General features: G+C 42.4%; 1 protein-coding gene across 3 annotated transcripts in view; it reads right to left on the bottom strand.

Moving 5' to 3' along the window:
- The window catches only part of Ebf1 (EBF transcription factor 1), a 388,250-nt gene that overhangs the window by 347,594 nt on the left and 15,208 nt on the right, over window positions 1–25,448 (bottom strand). For all 3 annotated transcript variants that reach the window (XM_057775435.1, XM_057775436.1, XM_057775438.1), the window contains exon 6: window positions 14,708–14,776. In XM_057775435.1, the coding sequence (XP_057631418.1) occupies window positions 14,708–14,776 (69 nt within the window). The remainder of the gene's footprint in view (window positions 1–14,707; window positions 14,777–25,448) is intronic.

Genomic DNA, 25,448 nt, shown 5'->3' with positions numbered 1-25,448 from the left:
GAGGGTCTCTATACCTAGTTGATGTGAGTCACTGTTCTTATGATGGCAAACCCCCTGACAGACATCCTGGGGATGTGGCCTCTCTCATCAGGGTCGCAGCCATTTCAGTCAGGCCCCCTTCAGACAACAGATTCCTAGTTTCCACAATTTCTAGGTGGTAATTGTAGTCCAGCGGTGCCCACATAGAAATAAATGACAGAGTGCGCGCTGAAACCCTTCTGAGAAGCTGACAGATTCCCCAGCAAGCTAACCCAGGGCAGCAGACAGAAATGAGGATTTAAGATGAATACGAAATCTGTAATGGAACACAGAAATTCATTAGCCCGAGCTTCCGAAATAGTTCAAGGAATCGGACCTAATTCTGCCCTTGTTGTTTGGGGGATGTCGTTACTAATGTTGCAGAAACACTTTGAGCCGCCATCTATCAGAAGTCTGATGAAAGAAAAGAAGCTAATATTTCACAATTAATGTTGAAAGTGCACTGATTTGAAAGGCCCTGCCCTTCAGAAGCCAAACAGCGTTCTCCATAAAGAAAATCACTGTTTCTAAGTCACCCGGTTCTCAGAATTATCCAGAACTCCACAAGGCTAACCCTGCAGTCTATAAGAAATTATTCGAGTATGTATTTGAGTAGTTCTGCATTTTAATTTAACCCTTTGAAACATTAATCAAACCGTGGCTAATTATAGAAATTAAGGAATTAAACGATGGAATCTTCTAAAAGATATTATTTAAAAGGCAGTTTATACAATTACTTGTATAGATGTTTGCTTTAAAGAGGAAAAACAGTTCTACTGTAATGAAAAGGGTCTTAGAAAATTAAATTAACAAGGGGGGACCAGGCTGATATGAAACTAAATTAGCATCAAATGCAAATTACAGGGTACTTAATGGTAGAAACAGGTGCAGAGAAGAACTCTAAATGAGATAAATGAATAAAACATCCTTCTCCACAAATGTGGAAGCTGACACAAAGTCAATGACATGAATAATTCAGCAACCTCCACACTGCTGTTGAGGTCAGCCTGCCTTGACCTTTGAAACAGGAAGTAAAATTCAGTTCAAATTTGACTGACTGGAAATATAACAGTTATTTGGTTTTTTTATATATTAAAAAACCCACTGGATTTTTTTTCAAAAGACAGACACAGGAAATAGACAATAGGATTTTAATTTGATCTAAAGTCATTGATTAAACACACACACTCACATACACAACTCATTAGATAAGATTTTACCCAAATCATGTTTCAATATGGAAATCCTAAGAATAAAAATAATTAGAAGTGCATAGACTAGATCCTCAGTGTATTGATCAAACTCCCTACTGGAATAAATCTAGGTCTTTGCCCTTTCTTCATATTATTTTGTTGTGTTGATGTCAGTATTGTATGAAAGAAGCATGCCAGGATTTTTTTAAGGCATATATTCTTATTAGTGATGCAAAGTTATCTCTTACATTTGTGAGATTAAAATTTAGCTGAGCTGGATTTGAACTGTGTGAACACACTTCTTTTAACATCTTCATTCTGACTTAATAGATGCTGCACCCCCGCCCCAACTCATTTATCTTCTAAAAATGCAAGCTGTGTTCTCAAAACAAATTATTTTCCTAGCCAAGTGGCTCCTGCAGTCCTATGTTATGGGAGCTTCCTTCTCTCCTCCACACACTTTAGAAGTATTTGGCAAACTGGCGAGAGGACTCTTCTCATCTCTGATCAAATCTAGTGTAGTAGACATGAGCAAGTATGACAACAAAGCACTTCCTACAAGCTGGAAAGACAGAAGAGCATACGAGGGATATCATCTCAGTCTTTATTTCACAAGCCGGCAGAAAAGATGCTAGAAAATAGCAGCGATCGCTGCTTTCCAATTGGTTCTATTAATGGGACCAACAACGTGGCTATCTGCTTTCTTCTGCCCACTCTGCTTGTCATATAAAAGACTATGCTGAAAAATGAGCTTCATTTGACTCTTTAGACTTAAAGAGAGTGAGAATTACACACAGACACCTTAACTATTTACAAAAACACACTAGAAAATTAGGCTTATAACTTTAATTTCCATAAGAATGATGTCTTTTCCAAACCCAGGCACTTAGCTGAGACAGAATTAAATATGTTGGGTGTGCTTATTTATCATTATATTATTATTATTATTATTATTATTATTATTATTATTATTAATTAATCATCACACCTCACTGGACAGTTTCTAAAGAGAGATAAACCAAACACTGCTGATTTGGGGTTTGCCCATAACGACTGACCTGAGCGAAGGCTTTGTATACAGAATGGCTCCCTGCTAAATGAGGGCTCTGTAGAGCCAGCTGGTTCTCATTTGGAAACAACCAGCTTCTCTATCCCCAAGTGCTAAAGAAAATAATCCCAGCGATCTACGAGTACTTGCAGAGAGGCAGCAATGAGAATTTGATTGTGGAGATAATTAAAGTCATTCCTGGAACTTCCAAGAAAAAAAAAAATCATAGGAAAAGAGTGGGAAGAGATGAGGGAACAGGATAGTCAACGATAATACTTAAAATTATACTAGGACTAACCGTTGTGAAAGGAGAGAAGAGGGGACAAGCACCCCAAAAGGAACTTGCGGCAGCAGCCCGAGTCGCCCCTCTTCTCTGTCACTTCGGGGAGTCATCCATGTAGTCCTCAGCCTCCAGTGTCCATTTCAGATACCAAAGAAACGACAGAAGCTACGTGAACTAGCGGCACACCACAGTCAGATGGTTTGTGGGATGTTTTAAGTTTCAATCTTATATAAAATACCCATGGAGGCTCCTGGCTGCCCTCCCCCACTGTCTGTCTTGGCTGATCTGAAATGTTGAGATTAATGTTAATCTCAACAAGGGTAGACGCAGACATCTGAAGGTACGCCATCTCTCAGTCATCAGGAGGGTTGTTACTTCTTTAAGGTTATGCTGTCCTACAAAAAGAGTTTGTGTACGCAGAGCTCCAACAGCATTCACGCTGCTGAGCCTCCATTCTCCGCCCACCTACAGATCTTAGAAGCTATGGGGAAAGCAAGGATCCTGTAAGCCCCCTGTCTGCGCTACCTGCCTGGAACAGGAAGGAACGATAGATTCAATGAGGATTCCTGGTCTCTCAATTAACCTGATTAGTTCAGCACATTGCTTTCATGAATGACACCTTATCTTGGAAATAAGGGAGAACTTTCTTCAATGTGAGTCTCCTAAAGCCACAGAGATGCATCCTATTAGACATGAGAGATGTCTGTCTCCCCTCCTCACCAGCTCCCAGGTCAGAGGAGCTAGGCTGCTGAACCTGGTGCCTGGCTTCATTTTGAGGACTAAGGACAGAAGGCAAGCTCCCATCTGCCCAGGAGACCTCGGAGGAGGCTGAGAAAAGGGATGCCCCATGGGCAACGTCAAGCCTTCTTTCAGCGCCAACCAGGCACATGATAGGATTGAGACCGGGGCAGGAGGATCTTGAGGGTGGGGGTAGAGAAAGAGAGAAGAAGAGAGAATTTATTAACCCTTCCATCACAAAAGTACCATGTTACTATGCTTAAATACCAACCACTGAAACACTGATTCCGATAGTCCTGGTACATAGTTACGTTGACCTTACAAAAACAAAAACAAAACCGTTTCCTGGCAATTCTGAAGCATGCTGCTTTCCTCAAGGTGGGTCAGACATGCATTATTTCCTTAGCTCATGTTAGTGTATGCACTAGACAAACCGCTTAAGAGAATATATTCCTGAAAATGTGCTTTGTGCGAGCACCGACAGCAGGGGTTCTCACTTCCCTGTCAACTCTGTGATTTACTCCATCAATTAAACAGTTAGGCAACGAGGAGATTTGCATGGTAATCGCGTGAAGATTAACATTTTTAACTGAAACAAATTTAATATTTTATCTTGCATTTTCTGTTTCTTGTCAGTCTTTAATAGCAGTCCCACTTGGCTTTATTGTGCGGCTGTAACAAGCCTGTCTTCAGGCAGAGACGAGACCCTCACGTTCAACAACTGTGCTTCTCGCCCCTCTCCTTTCCCCACAGCGTCCTCCAAGCATCTATGCCACGGGAGCAAGGTATTGTGCCGGGGGCCGAGGTTAGGCAGCAACCAGCAGCAGTGTCAACTACCCCAGAAGCGTATTGGCATCATCCTCTGAAGTCCATCTGCCCTACCATGTTTGGCGATATCACAAAACGCTGGAGTCTGAATTCCACAGCAAAGGGTCTTGGCAGTCTTTTCGTTCCAGCCTGGATTTTTAAGATGACAGCGACGTCATTCTCAGGCTGCATTGTGTGCCAGGCACTCTGCTGACACAGCTTATCGATGAAGAAATGGGTGCTAACAGCGGTTGAACTGCCCAGGGTCCTATGGTGATAGCTGAGCTGGGATTCGATCTGACTCCACTGCACACAGTCTTAACCAACATGTAGACTATATCAGAGGAGTGTAATAAAACCGTGGGCTTTGCCCGCCACGTATGAGCTGCCTTCAGCCTGAGGGGATCTTTCTTGTACATCTTGATTCAATCTTGTATTGCGCTCTTCTATTTTAAAGAAGTCAACATAGTTGGATATGGCAGCATGTGCCTGTAATCCCAATACTCGGGAGAAAGGCTGAATAGTCACGAGTTCGAGGCCAGCCTAGCCTATAAAAGACACTGTCTCAAAAGAAAAACCATAATATTTACTTACTATTTTAACATACTACCCCCATAAAATTCTGAGACACTGAGAAAGCTCCAGGATTCCAGGACGTCCGTGGGGTCACAGGCATTTGCTGTCTGTCTATGCTTCTTCTTGCAGCTTTTCTGGACAATCATGAACATGGTATGCGACAAAGGACAAAGATAGAGGACCAATAAACAGTTGTGGAAGGAAAAAGAAACGAGTGATGTCCAAGAAGGTACAACCGCCATGATTAACTCAGCAAGGTAACTCATCTTGTAAAAAAAAAAAAAAAAAGGACCATAGCGTTTCTCGCATCAGGCGTACTGACTCACATAAAAATATATTAGGCTCAGTTTTCAAAATCTGTTTTAAGGCCTTGGAATATCTCAAGCCTAGTGTGTAGTACGTGTTGTAAACCTTGTTAAGTTTCTTGTAATAAAAATATAGTTGTGTATATGTGTGTGTGCGCGCGCGCGCGTATGTATGTATGTATGATACTGGGAACTGAATTCAGAGTATTTGCACACGTTAGACACGCACGCTATATCCACTGAATATATCCCTAAAGCAGGGAGGCTTGAAGCTGTAATCCACAATAGAGATGAATGCTCCCATTTTGAAGATTGGAGCACTGAGGTGCTTGAGGCAAAAATATTAAGTAGTCATGAAGAATTTGGCCCAGTAGCAAGGGGCTTCAAAGTCTTCATCTTTGCCATTGTACTCTGCCTTCAATAGATTTCTCTCTAGATCGCTACTTTCATTTTCAGTCCCACAAGTTAAATGTGTAAGTAATAAGAACTGGGAAGGGACTGTGTTTAAAGAAACACATGAGGAGATGAGATGTGGCTATCAAGAAAGGTGACATAACAGGCATGCCATGAGGTCCTGCAAACCGCGTCACTAAGTAAGGAAGGGGAGAAGAGGAAAATCAGGCTGAGAACTGGAGGTGTGGAGTTTCTCGTCATTTCCTCAGGGGCTAGTACCTCAGGCTCATGCCCCACCAGTCTGAGTTCACTGGTGGGAAGAGCAGCCTCTGAAAAAAAAACACATTTTACAGTGTCTAAAATCTGCTAGCATAATGCCACGACTCTGTATGGAACAATTACATTTACAGTGATCAGATATTGTATCCACTTTGTTTGATTATGCTCAGGGGTTGATCTTTATGAGAACACACGGATATCCCAAGCGGGGCAGCCTTTGCCTGTAATTGCAGGAAGATGGTATCAGGTAATTTGAAGATATTCTGCGGTGTATACAGCACACTGTAAAGGTTAGGATCTGAATTTAAGAAAGTATCACGACCACTTAGGAAAACAGAAGCTTCTGACACTGTTGACAATGGTTTCAAAGAGCAGTGAGTGAACATTTTACCAACGTCCTTTTCCAAAGGACTTCCTAACAGTGAAAAGAAACTGATCACTTTCTGTTTTCTGTCTTGATTGTGTGTGTGTGTGTGTGTGTGTGTGTGTGTGTGTGTGTGTGTGTGTGTGTGAAAGAGAGAGAGAGGCAGGAGAGGCAGGGAGAGGATCAAACCTAAAGGCAATCCTAGAATTCTTCAAACTAACTTCCAATTTCCATTTTGGGGGAAGTTTTCAGTCAAGACTGCACCCAAAACTATTTTTTTTAATTATGAGATATTAATGACAGATCAGAACCTTAATAAATGGGAAACGCAATTTTTAAAGGGGAGAACTCCTCAATAGTTAAGTACTGGACAATAATAAATTGTCAAGAGAGTAGCCGTTGGGTCCTATCCGCAAAGGGAGTAAAAGAGAGTGTTGGTCAATCATGATTGCTCAGGAAAGATGGAGAAAAGCATGTGTCTCCAGGAATAACTCCTCCTCCATGAGTCCCCAGGGTCTGATCCAGTGTGGGCCCTCCAGCCCACCTAAGGATTCGCAGCTCCAGCAGGAGCAGTTCCATGTGCAAACACACAAGCTGCTGCCAGGGAACAAGATATTCTAACACTCTGCTTCAATCACTTTCAAATCATGGTATAGGAGAAGGACTTCCACCCTGACTGTATAGCGTCACGAGCCCCCAGTGTCTACACCCTACAGAGGACGGCTCATTCACATAATACTCGTCCCAAACAGAGCATCGATGTTGGTCAGCTGAACAGAGAATGAATTTTAAAAAGGGGAGGGGCTTGAGAAATTGTTGATAGTGATTACAAGGGCTTTACTTTTTCACCATCACAACGAAGTCTGAATGAAAACGTGACAATCCCGCCCAAGCCCTGTACAATATATACAGTGACCACGTCCAGATAAAAAGCTGGGGCATGCTTCATTTAACTCTCCTCCCTTTTCCCCTTGCCCTGGCGCTTAAAGTGTTAAAGAAAACAATGAGCGAAGGAGTGAGTGTACAGAGGAGGATTTACTGGCATTTACTTTTAATCTATGGTCCTCCACTCCATAGCTTATCCGGCCTCCGTCAATCTTTTACCTCCTTTGTATTTCATGAGGAACCCCCCATGCTGTTCCTGTGAGACAGAGCCCAAGTGTCCATAAGCTTTTTGTCAGGTAAAAGGAGAAGAAAAAGGAAGAGAACAGGAGCTAACACAAAGCTAAGAGGCATCTATTAGATGTCACCAGGCTTTTGTATTCATGTCAATGATTCAGGATTAGAGTATTTGAAATAATCTTATTGAGAGGAATCAAAAGCCCACCGAGTGAGAGGCAGCTCCCGTCGCACATGGCAAAGGCGCGAATAATATCTTATTAAAGATGTGTTGCCTAACACCGTTACTTTTTATTATATTATGAAACTATTGTGCTTCAAACAGTCAGGGCAACACTGTAGTCATCGAGGGCCATTTTGGAAGTTATTAAGTGGGCTCGAGCTAGCTAATTTGCCAGCTTGCCTACTGAAGTTGTTAAAAGTGTGTTGTGGTGGGGGCATGTTCACAACTGGAACCAAGCATTTTACCTTTAAAAATAAAAATTACCAAAGCACGTCACTGTGTTTCCACTGAAGGTGAAGTCCATCTGAGAAGGATGAAATGGCAAGGGATTGTTTCCACCTAAACAATTTCACATCTTTTTTATAAGAGATCCCCCTTCAAAGGAAAATGTGGTAGGGTTTTCTTTTGTTTTGTTTGGGAGCTTGGCTTCTCTCTCCATTAAGAATGTTCTCTCTCTCTCTCTCTCTCTCTCTCTCTCTCTCTCTCTCTCTCTCTCTCTCTCTCTGCATGTGTGTGTCATACTCTATCAGAATTAAGGCAATTAAAATTCTATTATAACAAGTACTGTAACATTAAAACCCTCATTTGCTTCTGGACAAAGGCTTGTAACTGGAGAAATAGTTTGCAAGGGAGATTTATCTTCATCTACCCACACTCCTAAAGAAAGCGCGCAACCAAAGACAGACCTGTACTGTTCACCATATTTCATTGGTTGCAATAGGAGTCACTTTTACACTGTCCTGAACAGTATATAGTTACAGGGCTTGTAAAGAGATGGAGAGGGGAGGAGGGAAGGGGATAGGAAGGAATGAGGAGAAAGAATTGGTAGCCTATTTTAGATAACATCTCATGCAAATTAAAATGATCAAAATACCATCTCTTTAGGCTGGAACTCCTGAGTGGGGTTTTTTATATCTGGCCAATTTTTTTTTTTCATTAGAGAGTTTGGCCAGGCACTGACATTAGTGAGGAATGAGAATTCCTATCAATGGAGTGCCACACTTGTAGGGGTTGCTTGACTTGTTTTCAACGCTAAACAACTTATTTGAAAGTAAAAGCATGTTTATTATACCGATGAATTAGAATCGGCAAGTAGTTACTGATACTGAGGAGCTGGCAATGCTTTCCTGCGTCTCCCCAAACTGTCACAGAAAACAAACTTATGGTGACGTGAGACGCAAAGCCACGCTGTGAGCCCACACACGGGCCCCGCTCCGCGCACACACTTGCCGATGCCCTGAAGCTCTGTTAAACACATTTCTTGGAAGTTGTGCCATAATTCCTTTACAGGAAGACCACCATTGCTTATTATACAGCGTCTGCTCTAGTGTAACACCCTGCAAAAGTACTTTGCATCATGATCTCACGTCGGCATATTTGAAACGCATTTTAATGTATCCTGGCCGTGTATTTGAGAAGAGCTGATAGCAAATGGAATCTAGACCGCTATTAGCTAATTGTATTAGTAATTTTTTTTTATCACAGTAGCAAGCCGTACCCAAGTGTTCAAGAGCTCCGCTCGTGCTCAGAATGGTACCATGTGATACATGTAAAATTGAGAATGATACTGGCTCACATAAGTCTCATTACTAATAATCACATGTGAATTCCCACTGAGAAAACAAATGTTTAAATGCACTAGGGCTAGAAACCAACTGCAAATTCATGCTCTGTGTTGATGCTGACCCTGTTGAAAAGATAGAAGCCTCTCAGAGCAGTCAGAAGGACAGCAATTATCCGGGCTGGGGCAGCTTTAGGGAGGAGATTTCTCCTCCTTTGGTTTTAACTGAACAGTCAGAGTTAGGAAATGAGGTGGGAAGGTTTATCAGAGCGCTAAGAAACGCATTTGCACCTCTAGTTCTTGGTGATTCATACAGCAGCTTGTGTGCTGGGCCGACCAGTTCTCTGCATGTTGATTGGCCCTTCTGAATGACGATGAGGAGGAAGATAAGAACTGAACGAGCAATCAACTGACGTCACGAACCTGGCTAAGGCTTTTATTTGCAAGGTTTAGGAAGCATAGCTTCAGGCTCATCTAAGGCAGAAGCTCTCAACCCTCCTAAGGTGGTCGCCCTTGAATACAGTTCCTCATGTTGCAGTGACCCCCCCACACACACCATAAAATTATTTCATTCCTACATCGAACTGCAGTTTTGCTACTGTTATGAATCATAATGTAAATGATCTATGGTATGTGACCCTTGTGGAGGTCATCACTGACAGGTTGAGAACCCCTGAGACACAAAGACAGAAAATCATTTTATGTGGATTTGGGGGTTTATCATTGATAATAAAAGACAGAGAAGTTACTCACTAAAGGACCGCAATGCCTTCAGAAACTCAGCGTAATACATTTTCTCATCCGTGCCCAATGGTTAAAAATCGCCTATGAGCGTTCTGAGTTTACATGTGACTGTTGTTTCCCGTCATGCTGATGGTCACAATCATGTAAAAACATGGGCAACAACTTTGTCAAGAAAGTTAACGTGATAATGAGATAAAACTGTGCTTGTCTACAAAGTCTTGCCTCTCCGCCTGACTTCTTAGATTCAAGCCTGGACCTTCAATCAAAGTTTCTATCTGAACAACCCCAGTGTGGCCAAGGCTTTCTATTCAACTGGCCTGTGGAGGGTAAAATGAATATTCTAGCTATTTCCTGACTGACAATCCCATTTTGCATCATAACCATGGAAAAGCCAGTTGATAATATTTAAATGACCTAGATGTAGAAGGACTTTAGATTGGTCTGGAAAACAAATCTTGGTTCTTTTTCTCTTCTCTGTTTGGTTTGTTTTTGGTGTGTGTGTGTGTGTGGTTTTTATTTTAGGAGAGCTTTAAATAAGTGTTGCCTGAACTAATTCCAAAGAAGCTGAGGGTTTTGTGCCACAAAAGCCATGCCGTTTCTTAATGTTATAGTTGGTGCTCTGTATCTCCTAGCTCAAAGTATCAGTGCAGACAGAGTCTTACAATGGAAAAGAAAAAGAAGGCGAGATTGTGGCAATCAGCAAGCCCAGTCATTAGACCAGTACATGTGGATGGGTTTTCAAAATCTAAGTTTTAAATGCTGGTTTTGGGAGACCCAAAATTCACTGGCTGCCTGAACCACATTATGTATAATCCTAATAGAATTGGGTTTTAACAGACACACGTTACAATTTTTATCTTGCATTCTTTCTGTCCCTTAAAAACAAATTCTGTATGTGGATAGCTAAAGATCTCTAGTCCTAAGAACTTATGCCTTCATTTGCTTAGTTGATCTAACTATTTCATCCATCACACTGATGCTAAATTAAAGAATAATGTAGAACATCCCAGTCCCACATAGTCTAGTCAGAGACAGTGTTTCCCTTGGAAGGAACCGTATGGTAGAATTTGAAGAAAGAGGTGTTTTTGTAAGGCCATCTGGGTTCATCTATCTCACCACTTCAAGATAAGTCTAGGAAAATAAAGTTGTTCTTGTTTTTTTTTTTTCAATCAAGCTAAGATCCTAATTGTAGCTAACTAACTAAATACAGAATAAAAGTCTTTACTTTTAATCCACACAGTTAAAGCATGCATCACAAAGTTTCCGTCGAGAGACAAAAGTTGCATGGATTCTAAAAAAGTGGGTTCCCAGTTCAGAGGACCCTATGTGGCTTTTGTCATTATCCTCTTTCCTATTCCTACAAAGTAAAGCTAATTAAGAACCTCCGTCATTAGTCTTCCAGAAAAATTAGCACAGCTTATGCTAATTACTCCTGCAAAATTTAATAAACTCGTTGAAATGGGAATAACCTAATGAGGTTTTATTTATTGAACTAAGATCACTCCAAGGGAAAAGGTTAGGACACAAGGATATTCACTGTTGTAATAGAACTACAACATACTCAATTTCCAAACAGGAATTTCACTGTGAACCTTTGAAATCCAGATCTGAGTTAGTGTGCGGATGTTAAGTCACCCCCCCACCACACACACACACACACACACACCTTCATTCAGGAACTGGAAGTCAGTTTTTGCTTTTTACTTTAACACCGATGACCACACATAGCCCTTTAGTTCAATGATAATGAAATTTGCTGTTGTTAGTTCCTGTTCATCAGCTATTAAACCTAACACATTTGATTTTTCCCATGTCTGCACAGCCCAAATAGCTGGACCATTGGGCACAGGCTGGGGTTTTATGATTCTTAATCAAGCTCTTTGGCGTTGAGCAGACACGTAACCCAGCAGCCGGCTCCAGATGCACCCCTCCTATACCACATAGCAATTTTCCAATAAGCATTTTGACAAATTGTCCTGACTGAAAAGAAGTCATTTGGGTCATATTTTCTTACTTTGTTGCTTGCCACTGGAAGGAAATAGAAACTTGTCTGTACAACTGCTGATTTTGTTAATTCCATTTTACATATATATACAATTTGCCAAACTGGCCTCCAAATCACTGGCAAGAGATAATGTAGCCAAGTTTTAACACAGAAACGGCTGGCCCTGCACCAGTGCTGTGTGACCAAAAAGCCTCTTCCATTCTTCACTATAAATAGCCTTCCTGAATAATCACTGCTAAAAGTCCTTTGACTGAAAAAAATAGCAGTGTTCTTCCAAATTCTGAAGGTCAAGCAAAGGGAGCTAGAAACTATTAGCTTTCAAAAAGAGGTGGCTGTGTGTCAAAGCTACACTAACTTCTAAGGCCACAAGAGCCCACGCCCTCGGCCTTATGTTGAGTACAGTATGCATAGTATAAGAATGGGCTGTTGCTGTTGAGGGCAGCAGGCTCAAGGACTCAGATCCATAAATCTGAAAGCAAATCAAACCCTAAGCATGGAATAGATATTATGCAATCTGTAACACAGAACGAAATTGGAACCTGAAATTCAAACACCGTTGCCGTCATATTTTTGCCCTTTGCAGCAATTCTGTGTAGTTGAAAAATATTTTGTTTTGTCCGTCCTTGCCTGAGCTCTTGCGATTTCCATCCCTCGCCATTAGAAAGAGAAGTTTCACGTATCGGCAGAGACCCGACTGGAGGGGTTTTTTTTTTTGTTTTGTTTTGTTTTTGTTTTGTTTTACATCTTTGGCAAACCGAAGGAGCGAAGAACTTTGAAAACTCACATGCAAATAAAAATAGCCCACTGGGAGCTATGCCTATCAACTGGTCTCATTGCCTGAAAAGGTAGCTCCGTGTCAGACAGTGGCAAACACCAGCAAATAAATGGATATTGGGACTTGAACACAACCAGGATGTCTCAGACGGTTTTAAAATGCCCGTACCTTAAAGAAATCAACCTAGCTATACAAGGTTTTCTACTTTGTCTAATCGAAAGAAGGGAGGGGGAAGTGGGGTTGGGTGGAAGGAAAAGGATAGATGTCAGGAATAATATCGCTAAAGCACCCACCGCCTAAAGTGTAGACTTATTTTGCCTAAACTGTTTGAACTCCCCCAGCCAAGAAAGGGTTTTAAGTACCCTACTGGGACAGATGCAAGGCGGCGACAATAGAAGCCACACTAATGCAATCCAGGTAACACAATCCTGTTTCAAAAACATGGGGCGGGCTAATTACAGCTCCGCTGAGTCAAGTTTCCCCTGCCATCGCAACCCACAGGAACAGGTCAAAATCAGACGGTATTCAAACCACAGTCCTATCAGCCTTCTGCATCAGAGTCACAGCTTAAACCCAATGAAGAACTTTAAAGCCGAACCCGTTCACAAGCAAAAGAGAGGGGGAAAAAGTGTTTTCATTGCGGGTGGCACGGTGGGTCCTCGTCACCACATAAACCTAAAAGGACCAGGAGACACCACAGAATGCTTATGGTTTCAAAGTTTGGGGAGTATGTGGGCTGGCTCTTTGATGAGATGCTTTCTTTTTAATGCAAGAGTAGGAAATACTTGCTTAAAAAAGGAAGCAGCACTCTGAAAGGGATACACAAATGACACCAGCCACAGGGAGGTAGGCCTCTGACCTTGTTCGTTGGGAGATTTTTATCTTCCAGGGCAGAAAATACAGTTTTATGAATGATATATCTGAGAAGCACGCCATTCTCATTCAATGGACACCAGATAACATCACCGTACAGTGAACCTTCACCTCATAACATGGAATCAAGATGCTATTATGCATATCAAATATTATATATATATATTTATAATATTATATATATATTCATGACTATTAGCATGAGATCTCTGACTAGAATACTCAGTTAAAGTGAAACTTTTACAGAGCTACTTGGTGATCAGGGCTGAGCTAAGATGCTGAAGACTCACAGAGGTCATAACCAACAATCTTTTGACAGAAACTAGAATGAACAAAATAGACACCCAGGTTTCTTTACCTTAAAAATGATAAAACAAAATTCACAAACACAAGGAATTTGACAAATTGTTTTTGTTGCATCTTTGTGTTGCTGTTGTCTAAGGCGGTATTATCAAAGCCCAAAATGGGACGTGCACTTGGCTGTTGATTTCCTCAATGAAGGAATCTGCCTCATTTGAATGAAGATTCTTTTTTCCCCACAGCGAGTAGATGCTAGCTAGCTCTTTTCCTAGCTGACAATTGACAGTCTCCATAAAGCTTCCAGGCCATTTAATTCTCAATGAGTAGTGCCATGTAACGAATGGCTTATCATACATGTTTCCATACAATGAATTCCAATAATTAAAACGTAAAATGAATATTTGGGATGCCATCCTGCGCAATGTGTGCACACTGACTCAAAACTGCGCTGGCGAACTGAAACAGATGTATTGTTCTACAGTGATTTACTTGGTCATGTCAGATTAGTAATATGGATCTGTTTAAAAACACAATAATTAAGACAAGCAGGATAAATTAATCAACGTACAATGCTGTGCGAGCTGCAATCAAGCCCGGAAATAACAGTAGAAAAATCTTGGTTCACAGATCTCTTTAAACTGCTTTTATGCATAAATAAAACCTTAAAATGTAGATGGATTACGTCCAACAGAACTACTGTAGCTAAAAGTGATAATGATTCAAACATTTTTCAAATAAAAGTTAAATATTTATAAGCACCCAACCACATTTCATAAATCACAAAACTATTATTATTTTATTTCTGAAGCTTCCTGATACACCACGGGGACTGAACCACAGAGCGTGAGGAATGAACATACATATATATATATTACTTTATGTGCATTAATCAGGCACGAAACCAGAGCCATCCAAGAAACAGGCCTCCAAAGAACATTCCATATGGCTTTCCCAGAAATCACAATAACTCGGCGCAGTCTAAGTCAGGACCAACAGGCAAACTTCAGCCGCATGCATCCCTAACCCGCGCCGATGAGCGACACAAAGCAGGTGTTGTATTATAATGAGGACTAAGAATCCAGTGAAAGAAGAGTGGTCCCTACCTGTCAATTATCACTGGATCTGAGGGAGTCTCATTTCGGTTGCCACAGCTTTTCTTGTCACAACAGCGGCTGCGGAGCAAAAGCGAGAGGATTTAGTACCAACCATTACCATGTAAAATCATCATTTAAGCAGACAGAAGGTTCAAATTGCTGGGTGGCAAATGCTAGAATTACCACAAAGCTATACCTGGCAATCAACGGATCCCAGGAACAGAAAATTCTACTTGGGTCACTTATGGGTTAATGGCCAGGCTTAACCTCTCAGTGCTCAGAGAACAAGAGAGGGAGAGGGCCCTCGAAAAGCCAGGAATGCAGCCCTAAGCTGGGGTCTCTCCTTCACTATGCGGGTATTGGCAGGGTTCACTGTGAAGGACTGTGTTCTCACATCTACCCAATGAGAATATGCAGGGTCGTGGGTGGATCAAACACCCTTCCCTCAAGAACACACTAATTGCGTGGAAGGCGTCAATAATGAGGATGAGTGATTGCTCTCCCTCTAGTCGTTCTGTGTTAAGTGGATTCTTTTTTTCTCTTTTTTTGATGGGTGGCACTTCCTTCAACCACAGCCTTCTCAAAAAATTCCCTGAGCAAAGACAGTTTGCATTTGAATGTCTTCTTGAGAATAAAGGCCACACATACTGATCCACGTAAGGAGAAGGTGAGACAGGAGAAAGCACAAAGTTTAGCCTCAGTCCTCTTGTCTTTGATGGCCAGCACTGGCCACCACTTTAGTTTTCTGAGAAAACTGGGGACAATGGATCCATTGGCCAGCACAACCCTGTTAGTAAACATGAGAACACAAGAACAGCCATAAGCAAAGAAACCCTGCTAGGCAGATCCTACTTTGTTGTGTCCTTGAGACTGCCAGGTCAAAGTAAATAAATAAATAAATGGATGAATAAATAAGTAAATAAATAAATAAATAACCAAAATTTTAAAAGCCCAAGGTGTTTCAAAGAGTGAATGAAAGATCGTGTATTTCTTTTCTCTTTCAGGACAAGGTCTTAGGCATCAAGACTGGCTTCAAGTTTGCTATGCAGGTAAAATTAATCTTGAACTGCAGGGCCTCCTCCCACCACCTCCTCAGTATTGGCTAGGATTATTGGTAGATACCCACTTTATGCAATGGTGTTGGGGATTGAATTTAGGACTTCCAACATGCACTCTACCATCGGAGATATACAATCCTCAGCTCAAAAATGTCATGTTTCTGAAAAATATCCACCCTCAGCAGAAAACTATCCATTTGAAATAACATTTGTAAGTAACAAGCTGTCCCCTGGCTAGTCTCCACTCAGGACTACACTGTAAAGGAACATGCTTGGTCAGTGAAGAAGGCTGGAAGGTTCTTTAGAAGCTGGACTCTATTGCATACCATAAGTAAAATACATACTTTTCTCCATCCCTCTTATACATTCTAATGTGTGCAAATACACACATATGCTTACACAAATACACACACTCACACATATACTCATATAAACATACAAATATGCACACACATGCAAACACACAATCGCACATACATACTTACACAAACTTCACATACACACACTCACACACACATATTCACACAAACACATATTCACACAAACATGCTCATAGACACACACATACACACACACATACGCCCACAAACACAAACATACACACATTCATGCACACACAAACTCACACAAACATACACATGCACACATTCGCCACACACACAAACACACATATATATACACAGCCTAAATTTAGATATCTGCTGGATACTACCATTGAATTTCACTTTTCAAGACCCAGGAATATTTCCAAACATAGGAAGTGTTTCGCCAAAATTGAGACATCTTCTTCTCTTTCACTGAATTCCTGAGAAATGAGTCAGTTTGGTGTTTGCCTGAGTCTATATTTGCAGAAGGCAATAGAAAGAATTGTATCTCATTTATCTTTTCAGAGCCCCAGCTAGACAACACCCCCTCCACACACAACCTAGTCACTCTCTGACTGGGAGGAAATTTCTCTAGTAAGTCGGGCTATGCAGTGGTAAACCCCAGGTATCCTATCTGGGAAACCAAATACACAGGGAGAAGAAATGTTAGGGGTTGGCATGTGTACAAAATAAACAGCTTAAAACTCAACTACAGGGGTCAGCAAGACGGCTCAGCAAGTAAAGGTGTTTGCCACCAAGTCTCAAGACCTAAGCCTGATCGTGATCCACAGGTGGAAGGAGAGAAGCTACTCTCTCAAGCTGTCCTCTGACCTCCATATACGCACCATGATACGCAAATCCACAAGTATATACGCATGCGCGCACAAAAAGTATAAAATAATACTTGAAAACCTAATTTCATTATTTCTGAGGACTGGTCCCCTCCGCCAGTGTTCTCTCAGTTTGTCAGGTTAGCATCATCATCAAGAATGGCTGGTCCAATTAAGACCTCAAGGTGGGGCAGTATCAAGATCACCCTTGGGTTTATACCCTGTTTATACTTCAAGTCTGAGAAGCCTGAGCTGTGTAGACAGAGTAATTGCCAAAAGCAGTCCACTGACATAGCCATGTGCTCCTTATCCAGGGAGGAAAGTAGATGCTGAGAAAGCAGAGGGTATTCCTCCTTCCTTCTCCTTCTCGAAACAAGTGGGCCCTGGGTAGCTCTACCCTCACCACCGTCCTCCCTGGATGAAATGTCCTCAGGGAACTCTTCTAGCTTGCTTGGATTGTAACTATGGGTTACCACACACACACACACACACACACACACACACACAAGTCCAAGACTTCTCTCTCTACCCACCATCACTGTCTTCAGCCCAGTCACTTTTATTTATCACTGGGAGTTTTACAAAACCTCCCCCTTGGCTTTGCTGTCTCCACTTGGACTCCATCTACTAGGTCTGCCCCATCCAGCAGATCTTTGTGAAATGTCCAAGGGACTGTGCCATTTCATGGGCTAAGACCTTTGAACAGCTTCCCGTTGTACTTTGAATAAATCCATGGTGTGGCAGAATGCCAGGCCACTGACCTGCCTGCCACCCTTTTCTTTCCAGCTTGCCAATCTCCAGCCTCCTGGGTCAATTGTGATTCCTCCAACGTGACACGCTCCATCATACCTCAGATACAAGCCGGGCAGGTTTCTGCTCTGTACCTCCTCCTGTGCTTCTGTCCTCAACTACTTTTCCTGGTCCTTAGAAGTTGGTGTAGATGCCCTGGCTTACCTGACACATCACCTTTAATCTAAACTGAGCTGTTTTTCTCTTGGGCAGCTACTATAACGCCATCAACCTGTTACTTACATACTGGGGCATCTTTGTTGGGAATTTTTCCCATTCCATTCTCCCTTTCTGCTACTTCCTACGTGACATGAAGGTAGAAACTGGCCATATCAATTCCCTCATGCATAGAACTTGAGATAGAATATCAGAGCCCAGATAGTAAATGACTCAATGAATAAATGATTGGGTGAATATTAATCAAAAACGTTATGAATAAGTATGGTGGACTGGAGGGGACATGGCAGATAGAAAAGCAAAGCTGACTCCCTAGGCAAGCATTGCGTACTCTACCCATCCTGCCCACCAGACCACCTCCTCCAAACCAATGTCACTCTTAGCCCCAGAGATGTTCTTCACCTCCTGGACAGTCCTCATCTCCACAACACACAGACACCCGGATAACAGTAAGATGAATTATGCCAGATCTCTAAGCTGTGACTCCAACGGACCCAAAGGCACACATATATGAAAAGGACAGGATGGGAACTAAATAGTGAGAATCCAGCAAACAGAAAAAGGAAGTAATGGAAGTCACTACACACTTAGGAAGAAAATATGGAACTAGCTTAGACGGGTTACTGTTTCTTGGGTCACACTGCTGTATCATACAGCCAACATTCCCCACAAAACCTCAGCCACCATAGAAGTGAATACAATATCACTCATAAGATACAAAGACAGGTAAGATAGGATCATGCAATGCCCCTCACAGGCTCCTATCAAGACTAAGTCCTAACTAGTTTCACTATTTTTGGAAGTTCTGAAAACTTTAGTGGCGCTGACTGAAGGAAGTAGGTCTCTGGGAATGTATCCTTGTGGGCTGTACCTTGCCCTGGGCCATTGCTAGATTCCTATCTCTGCTTCTTGGCCATCAGCTTTTCTCCACCACATCCTTCTGCCATGATGTTCTGCCCCATCATGGTCCCAGAAATACAAAGCAACCATCAATGGAACCCTTTGAAAAATGAGTCAAAAGAAACCCTTCCTCTCTTAATTACTTTCCAACAGAAATTTTATCATATAGGTGAACAAAGATATGTTTACAGGCATGTGTGTACCTGTAATACATGTGTGTATATACCTTGAAGTGCATGTGTGTGTGTGTGTGTGCGCGCACGCAAATCTGTATCCATGGAAGCTACACACTAAAAAGAAAGAAGGTAGGGTTGACACACTACCATGGAAGATAGTCAGAACTGACCCATTTCTTTCTACTAACGTCAAAGAAAGCAAAATGGGCACTGATCTCCACTCCAGGCATGGCAGGCATCAACCAGGAAGGACAAGCTAGAGAGCAAAATTCACTAACGTTTAGGCAGAAGAGGGATTATACTGGAGCAATCCGGTAAATGACACAGTTGAAGAAGCTCTTACAGGGAAAAGTAACCACATTGATCAAAGCAAACAGAATGAGCATGCCTGAGGCCCCCATTCGCTCACACAGCGTCACTCAGCCTCCTGCCATCTGTGCGCGCACAGGCTGGGCACACACTCCCTACAGCGGGCATCTAGTGAGCGGACTTGGGTTTGCCTAACTTGGCTTGCCCAAGATCAGGGTCCCAAAAAAGCAGGCCAGTGCCACTGCTCTTTGTGTGCCTGCAACCCAAATGACAGGACTGCCATGTGGCCAATCACAGCAGTTGGTCCCCCACACCTGGCGTGGGCTACATGCCCTGGAGACTCAGAACAGCAGCCTCTTGCTCAACATGACCGCGTATTTCCCAGTCAGTTCTGCACACTTAGAGAAAAAGCAGACATGGGAGCCCCTGCCTTAGCAGCCTAACACAGGTGGCAGATTTCTAGTGAGCTGACTCGCTGGTTCATAAATCAGGGCAGGAAACATCTGAAGGCTCCCTAGACTTGGTGCCTGCGGATCGTCGTCTCAAGCACATAACTTCTTTCTGGAAGAAGAGCCTCTTGCCACTGGAGAGATGAGCCATTTGGGTAGCGGATGGGGACAATTAAGATCCGAGTCTTGCTCTGCAGCACTGACGGGGCCAGAACTCACTATCCAGCCCAGGCTAGCCTCAGCTCAGCAGCAATCCTCTGCCTCTGCCTCCCAAGTGCAGGGATTACAGACAGGTGCAACTACTCCTTGCTAAAGGAGTCATTTCAAACTGAGCGTCTCAATAAAAATGAAGAATCCTACCCTCCTCAGTCAAAGTGCCTGGAGAAGGGGCTTCGTGAATTACTGGATAGCCTGGTTAATACTTACAAAGGGGATGAGCTCAGAAGGGATCTAATCCGTTGACTCTTCTGTCCTTCATCAGCCTGCCACCCCTAAAAGTTGTCGGTTTCCAGAAGACTTAATCTTCAAGGGCGCAACCTTGCCGTCTCCACCCAGTCTGTCCTATGGGGGCACTCCGGGCCCTGTGAATTAATGGGGTTCATATCTGGAACTCTTCTCTCCTGACTGATTTTTTTCCATGTCTGCTAACATTGTCTAGTCCTCCTTCATTTCTCTAGAGTTCATTTGTCCACTGATCAGCATTCTCCTGTAAGAGTGACCAGCACTTCTTGCCAGTTGGGTTCATTTAAAAGTGTGGCCAGCCCCAGGGTACCTACTTCCCGAGTCACCAGTGACCTGGGGGTTTTCCCTCTTTGTACCCGTGTATATCTCATCAGCACTAGGACATCCTCAGGGCTGATTTCTATACCTTGCTACCCCCTTTTTCATTCTTGGGCCCCATATGCGCAAGATACTTCCTAATTCTATAGTGCGACCTTCTTACTCAATGTGACTCTTCCTCTCAAGAATGGAGTCATCCTCTCCTTTATTCCTCTTCTTCTGTTGTAATAGGAGTAGCGGGGCTGTGTCCCCGGCATCCAGCCGCCCACATGGCTAGCTTATGCCCCGAAATAATTACACGGAAACTGTATTTTTTTAATCACTGCCTGGCCCATTAGTTCCAGCCTCTTATTGGCTAGCTCTTACAATTGATCTAACCCATTTCTAATATTCTGTGTAGTACCACGAGCTGGCTTACCAGGAAAGATCTTAACCTGCGTCTGTCTGGAGTGGGAGAATCATGGCGACTCCTGACTCGGCTTCTTTCTCCCAGCATTCTGTCTGTTTACTCCACCCACCTAAGGGCTGGCCTATAAATGGGCCAAGGCAGTTTCTTTATTATTTAACCAATGACCTTCCTCCATCATTCTTCCACACTTCCCAACCCTGCCTTCCATGCCGTTTTGGTTCTCGCCTTTGAAAAGCATAGTCTGAAGTTGGTTATCTTTGATCAAGTCCCTCTGGCCAGCTCCAGGTCGCAGGTCTGCCCAGCTATAAACTTCCACACAACAATTCTGCCTGGACCACAAACTCTCTTTAATGCAGCCTCGAAAATCCCTCTCCAATCTCATCGCTCTCCATTCCCACTCCTATGACCTACCTACAACTCTTCCATCTCCCTCTCAAACACAGTCCTTTGCCTCCATGCTCCGTCACATGAGACCTTTTGCCCAGTAAAGTCGAACTGGCTACATAAAGCTTCCAACTTCAAGCTCTCCTGCCTCTTGCAACAAGCCCTTGCACGTAGTAGGCACTAAGAATAAAGACACAGAGCCCCGACAACTGTAATAGAACAGGTACATTCAGATTCTGATAGACACTAAACCTCTTTTCAATATTTTCTTACCATCAGTTACTTTGAACAACTGAGTACCCACAGGCACAAATGATGCCTCTACTACTGCTTCTATTAATGTTGTTTCGAATCATAACAGGCTTTCAGTTCTGACTCTGCCTAGCATTGTGGAATGAGTTTATAGGAACGAATAGCATTTAATCTTAATTGTTATTCTATGAGACAGTATTAACATCTCATTTCACAAATGGGACAGCGAAACATGGAGGAAAACTGAGTCACTTCCGGGCCTTTGAGGGGCATGTCTGAATAAAGTCAGACAGCAAGGTGTCATTTGCAAGGGCACAGAATGCTGTAAAGTTAAAAGCACCTGCTACACTGGGCTGCTTACAAGGGGATATAACTTGGGCCAAGGGCCAGAGGTGCTTCCCTGGAGAAGCCCTACTTAAGCTGGTGTCTGAAGGAAGAAATTAGCCTAAACCTGGAAACGAGGAAGGAAAAAAGAAAATGCCTAATAAGGAAGCAAAAGAGGAAACAGGCTAGCCTAAGATTCATGATTCTTCTACAAAAGAAAAGAAAATAAGCAAGAATTCTCCCTTAGTGTGGATGCCTAAAACCTGTCCTCTTCCTGGGTACTGAAAATGAACCCTTCCTGTATTCAGCCTCTCTGGAGAGCAGGATGCCAAGTCCCTCAACCAACCTGGGTTCCACTTAAATACAGAAGTTAAGGTGCTCACATAAGCAAACCCCTTACAGAATCCTACTCTTTAAGAAAAAAAAAGTATTCACGAAAATGTGGTACGTTTACACAATGGAGTACTACACAGTGGAAAAAAATAATGATATCTTGACATTTACAGGCAAATGGATGGATCTAGAAAACATTGTATTGAGTGAGGTAACTCGGATCCAGAAAGACAAAATATGTATCCACTCATAAGTAGCTTTTAGACATAAAGCAAAGAAAACCAGCCTACAATTCACAATCCCAGAGAACCTAGACAACAAAGAGGACCCTAAGAGAGACATACATGGATCTAATCTACATGAGCATTAGAAAAATATAAGATCTCCTGAGTAAATTGGGAGCATGGGGATCATGGGAGAGAGTAGAAGGGGAGGGGAGAGGAAGGGAGGAGATCAGAGACAAATATATAGCTCAATAAAAACAAATTTTAAAAAATCCAAGGAACCATGTTATCTTAAGAACTTCACCGCCATGATTGGTGTGATAGATTCCAAATCACCAAGATGCAGAAGCGCTCTTACGATGTTTTGGAAGTGCTCCGCATCATCCAATCAAAGAGGTTGTCCTCAGGAGTCAATAATTATAAACTCATGAAGTCGGTTCCTTTAGCCATCCCACACAATGGGGTCACCTCCTCCCCAAAACACAATGCTTTGTTTTGTTTGTTTTCCCCAATTTACAACACGTGAGACATGAGTGTGTCTTGCTTATCTCTTCCTTTTCCCTTCCATTTGCCTGTGATGAACAGAATGCACCAAACCCTTTCTTGTGAAACGAAATTCTCCGTCTCCTCCATCACAGCCAGCACACTATAAACTCACAGCTTTTGTGACATCCACGCAAAGTTTTATTGTGCCGTTAGCTTTGATAGAAAGCACTGCAGAAAGTTGTTTAGAAATTAAATATCTAAAACAAGCTATTTTAAAATCCAGGGCCTTCACTATTTCATGTCTGCAATGAAGAAATTTCATCTTGGGGAGAGCAAGCTGTCTTTCACACCATATGGCTAATGGTGGTGCATAGCAATTAGCCAGCCTGATTAATGGTGAACAGATTCTAATTTTATGCTTATAATTGAGGCTGCATTTGCACCCCTGGTGCAAATTCAGCACAACCCAACTTCCACTTACAACAGGCAAGAAATCAAGAGAACTAGGATGATATGGAAAGTGAGAATTTTCTTCCTGGAGCCCCCTAAGAGTATCAGATTTGCAATTTAAAAGACTGTTAGCCACACAATAGATGACAGGTTTGTGTAATGGGGTCATGGCAGCCTGGTAAACAAACAGTACCCCTTCCGCATCTATAGGCAGCCAGGAAAGCCGTAATCTGTAACATTAGCAAGATGACATTTGGAATATGGCTTTTCCCTCTTAGCCGGGCGGTACAAACAGCATCATTTGCCTTCAGTGGCTTGAGAATTTTATTTTTGCTATTTTTATGTTGCTGAAAAATAGAGGCAACGTCAGCAGTAAAGCACACCAACCAGCATCATAAAGCACTTTGGACCAATGAATTTTAAAAACAAGGAAAAATATAAACTGCATTAATCGAGGGCAGGCCTGTGCGTGAGAGGCATAATATATCTCTAAGTAGTTCAAGAATAGAATTCTCTCCGGCATAATCCAAACATATGCAGATACAAAATGCAAATAGGCGATGTATAGATAGTGCTTGGCCTGTTGGTTGAAATCCGTCTTCCTGTTTCCTGTTTTGCTCCAATCATGAGCAGCTCCACTTGGAGGGTTCCCTCTAATGGTATGCTAATTGTAGAAGGCTAAAGTCGGAGAGAAACGCTTGGGGAAGTAGTAATACAGACAAGGTCATGTTTTACTGCTTTTCAAAATGGATTTTTCTCCTTTAATTCCGAAAGGTACCACTCAGCTAGATGATATCCAGCTCACACACACAGGGTAAAACTAACTTTCTCCACTAATGTAAGGAATCCCACACCATTTGGGAGCGTTGGGCTACTGTCTTAAATCTGGGGGAAAGCAACCTAGCTTTAAGAATAATTAACAAGTTTTACAAATCACTGAAATAAAATGTGTGAAACTCTTCTACATCTTCAAACTATAAATCAGAACTATATTTAAAAAAAAATTAAAAAAGGAAACAAACATGGAAGTTTTAGAGACCCAAATGTTAGTATTTGGGATTTCATTCAGGAAACACATGAAGCCCTTTTGATTCTACTTCCACCTGTAGAGTTTTGAGGTTGTTTTCCAGGAGAGTTCATGAACAGCAGAGAAGAGCTACCCATGCTGAAACAGCAGCTGAAGACTCAGATGGATTGGTCAACGACATTTAGCAGCCCAGTACACACTGTGCCAGGGAGCCCTGCTCCTAACAAAGCAGTTAGGAGCCTTCCTCTGGTGCAGAGTGGCATCTTCCTACTTTATCCAATTCCTTGAGAGCTACAGGGAGCAAAATACTGGATTGTTTTTTACAAGAAATAGGAGCACAAGTTAAAAGGCTTTCCCTTGCTCTTGCCCCTCTCCTGTGCAGGCCTGGCTGAGGCCATGGAGGTGATGGTGGTCTCATACCACATCAGCATGATTACAGCCCAAAGTTAAAAGACTCCTACTCCTATGGGAGGAGCATAGGGACTCCTTTTCACTATCCTGCCCTAATCTCAAAGCTCACTACCTCCAAGAAATATTAGCTTCATGTTCAGATATGAATAGGATAAGTCAAAGACCAAATGCAAGGAGAAAAGAAAAAAGAAAGAGATAAGTTTAAGGAGAAATGAGGCTTGGGTACGGGGGTTATATTAAGTAGAAGAACTCAAAAGGAGGAACTATAACTTTCAAGTTGACCCAAACAGAAGCCTCCGTGGACTTCAAGAGAACTCTCATTTTACTAAGAATGAGGCTGAGTGCAAATGTCACCACTGAGCAGGCTGTACTGGATTTGACTCCACTGTGAAGGGTGATGGGAGGGCATTGCTCTGTGGCCATTATCTGTGAGGTATCAAAATGCAAGCCGATGTCTTCCGAGATGAAATGTAATAAATAATTGAGAACCACCGTGATCCCTGACACTGCCAAATGTGTCTAAGAATTCTTTCTTCCAGATTATTTACTAAAAGCAAAATAAACATATAGTCAACCAATGGAACTGACTTTGCCTAGGCGTGAGATCCAAAGTCATC

Source organism: Chionomys nivalis, chromosome 7 (genome assembly GCF_950005125.1).
Source record: "Chionomys nivalis chromosome 7, mChiNiv1.1, whole genome shotgun sequence".
Classification (NCBI taxonomy): Eukaryota; Metazoa; Chordata; class Mammalia; order Rodentia; family Cricetidae; genus Chionomys; species Chionomys nivalis.
The sequence above is the reverse complement of the archived record's forward strand: the minus strand, read 5'-3'. Positions and strand labels throughout refer to the sequence as shown.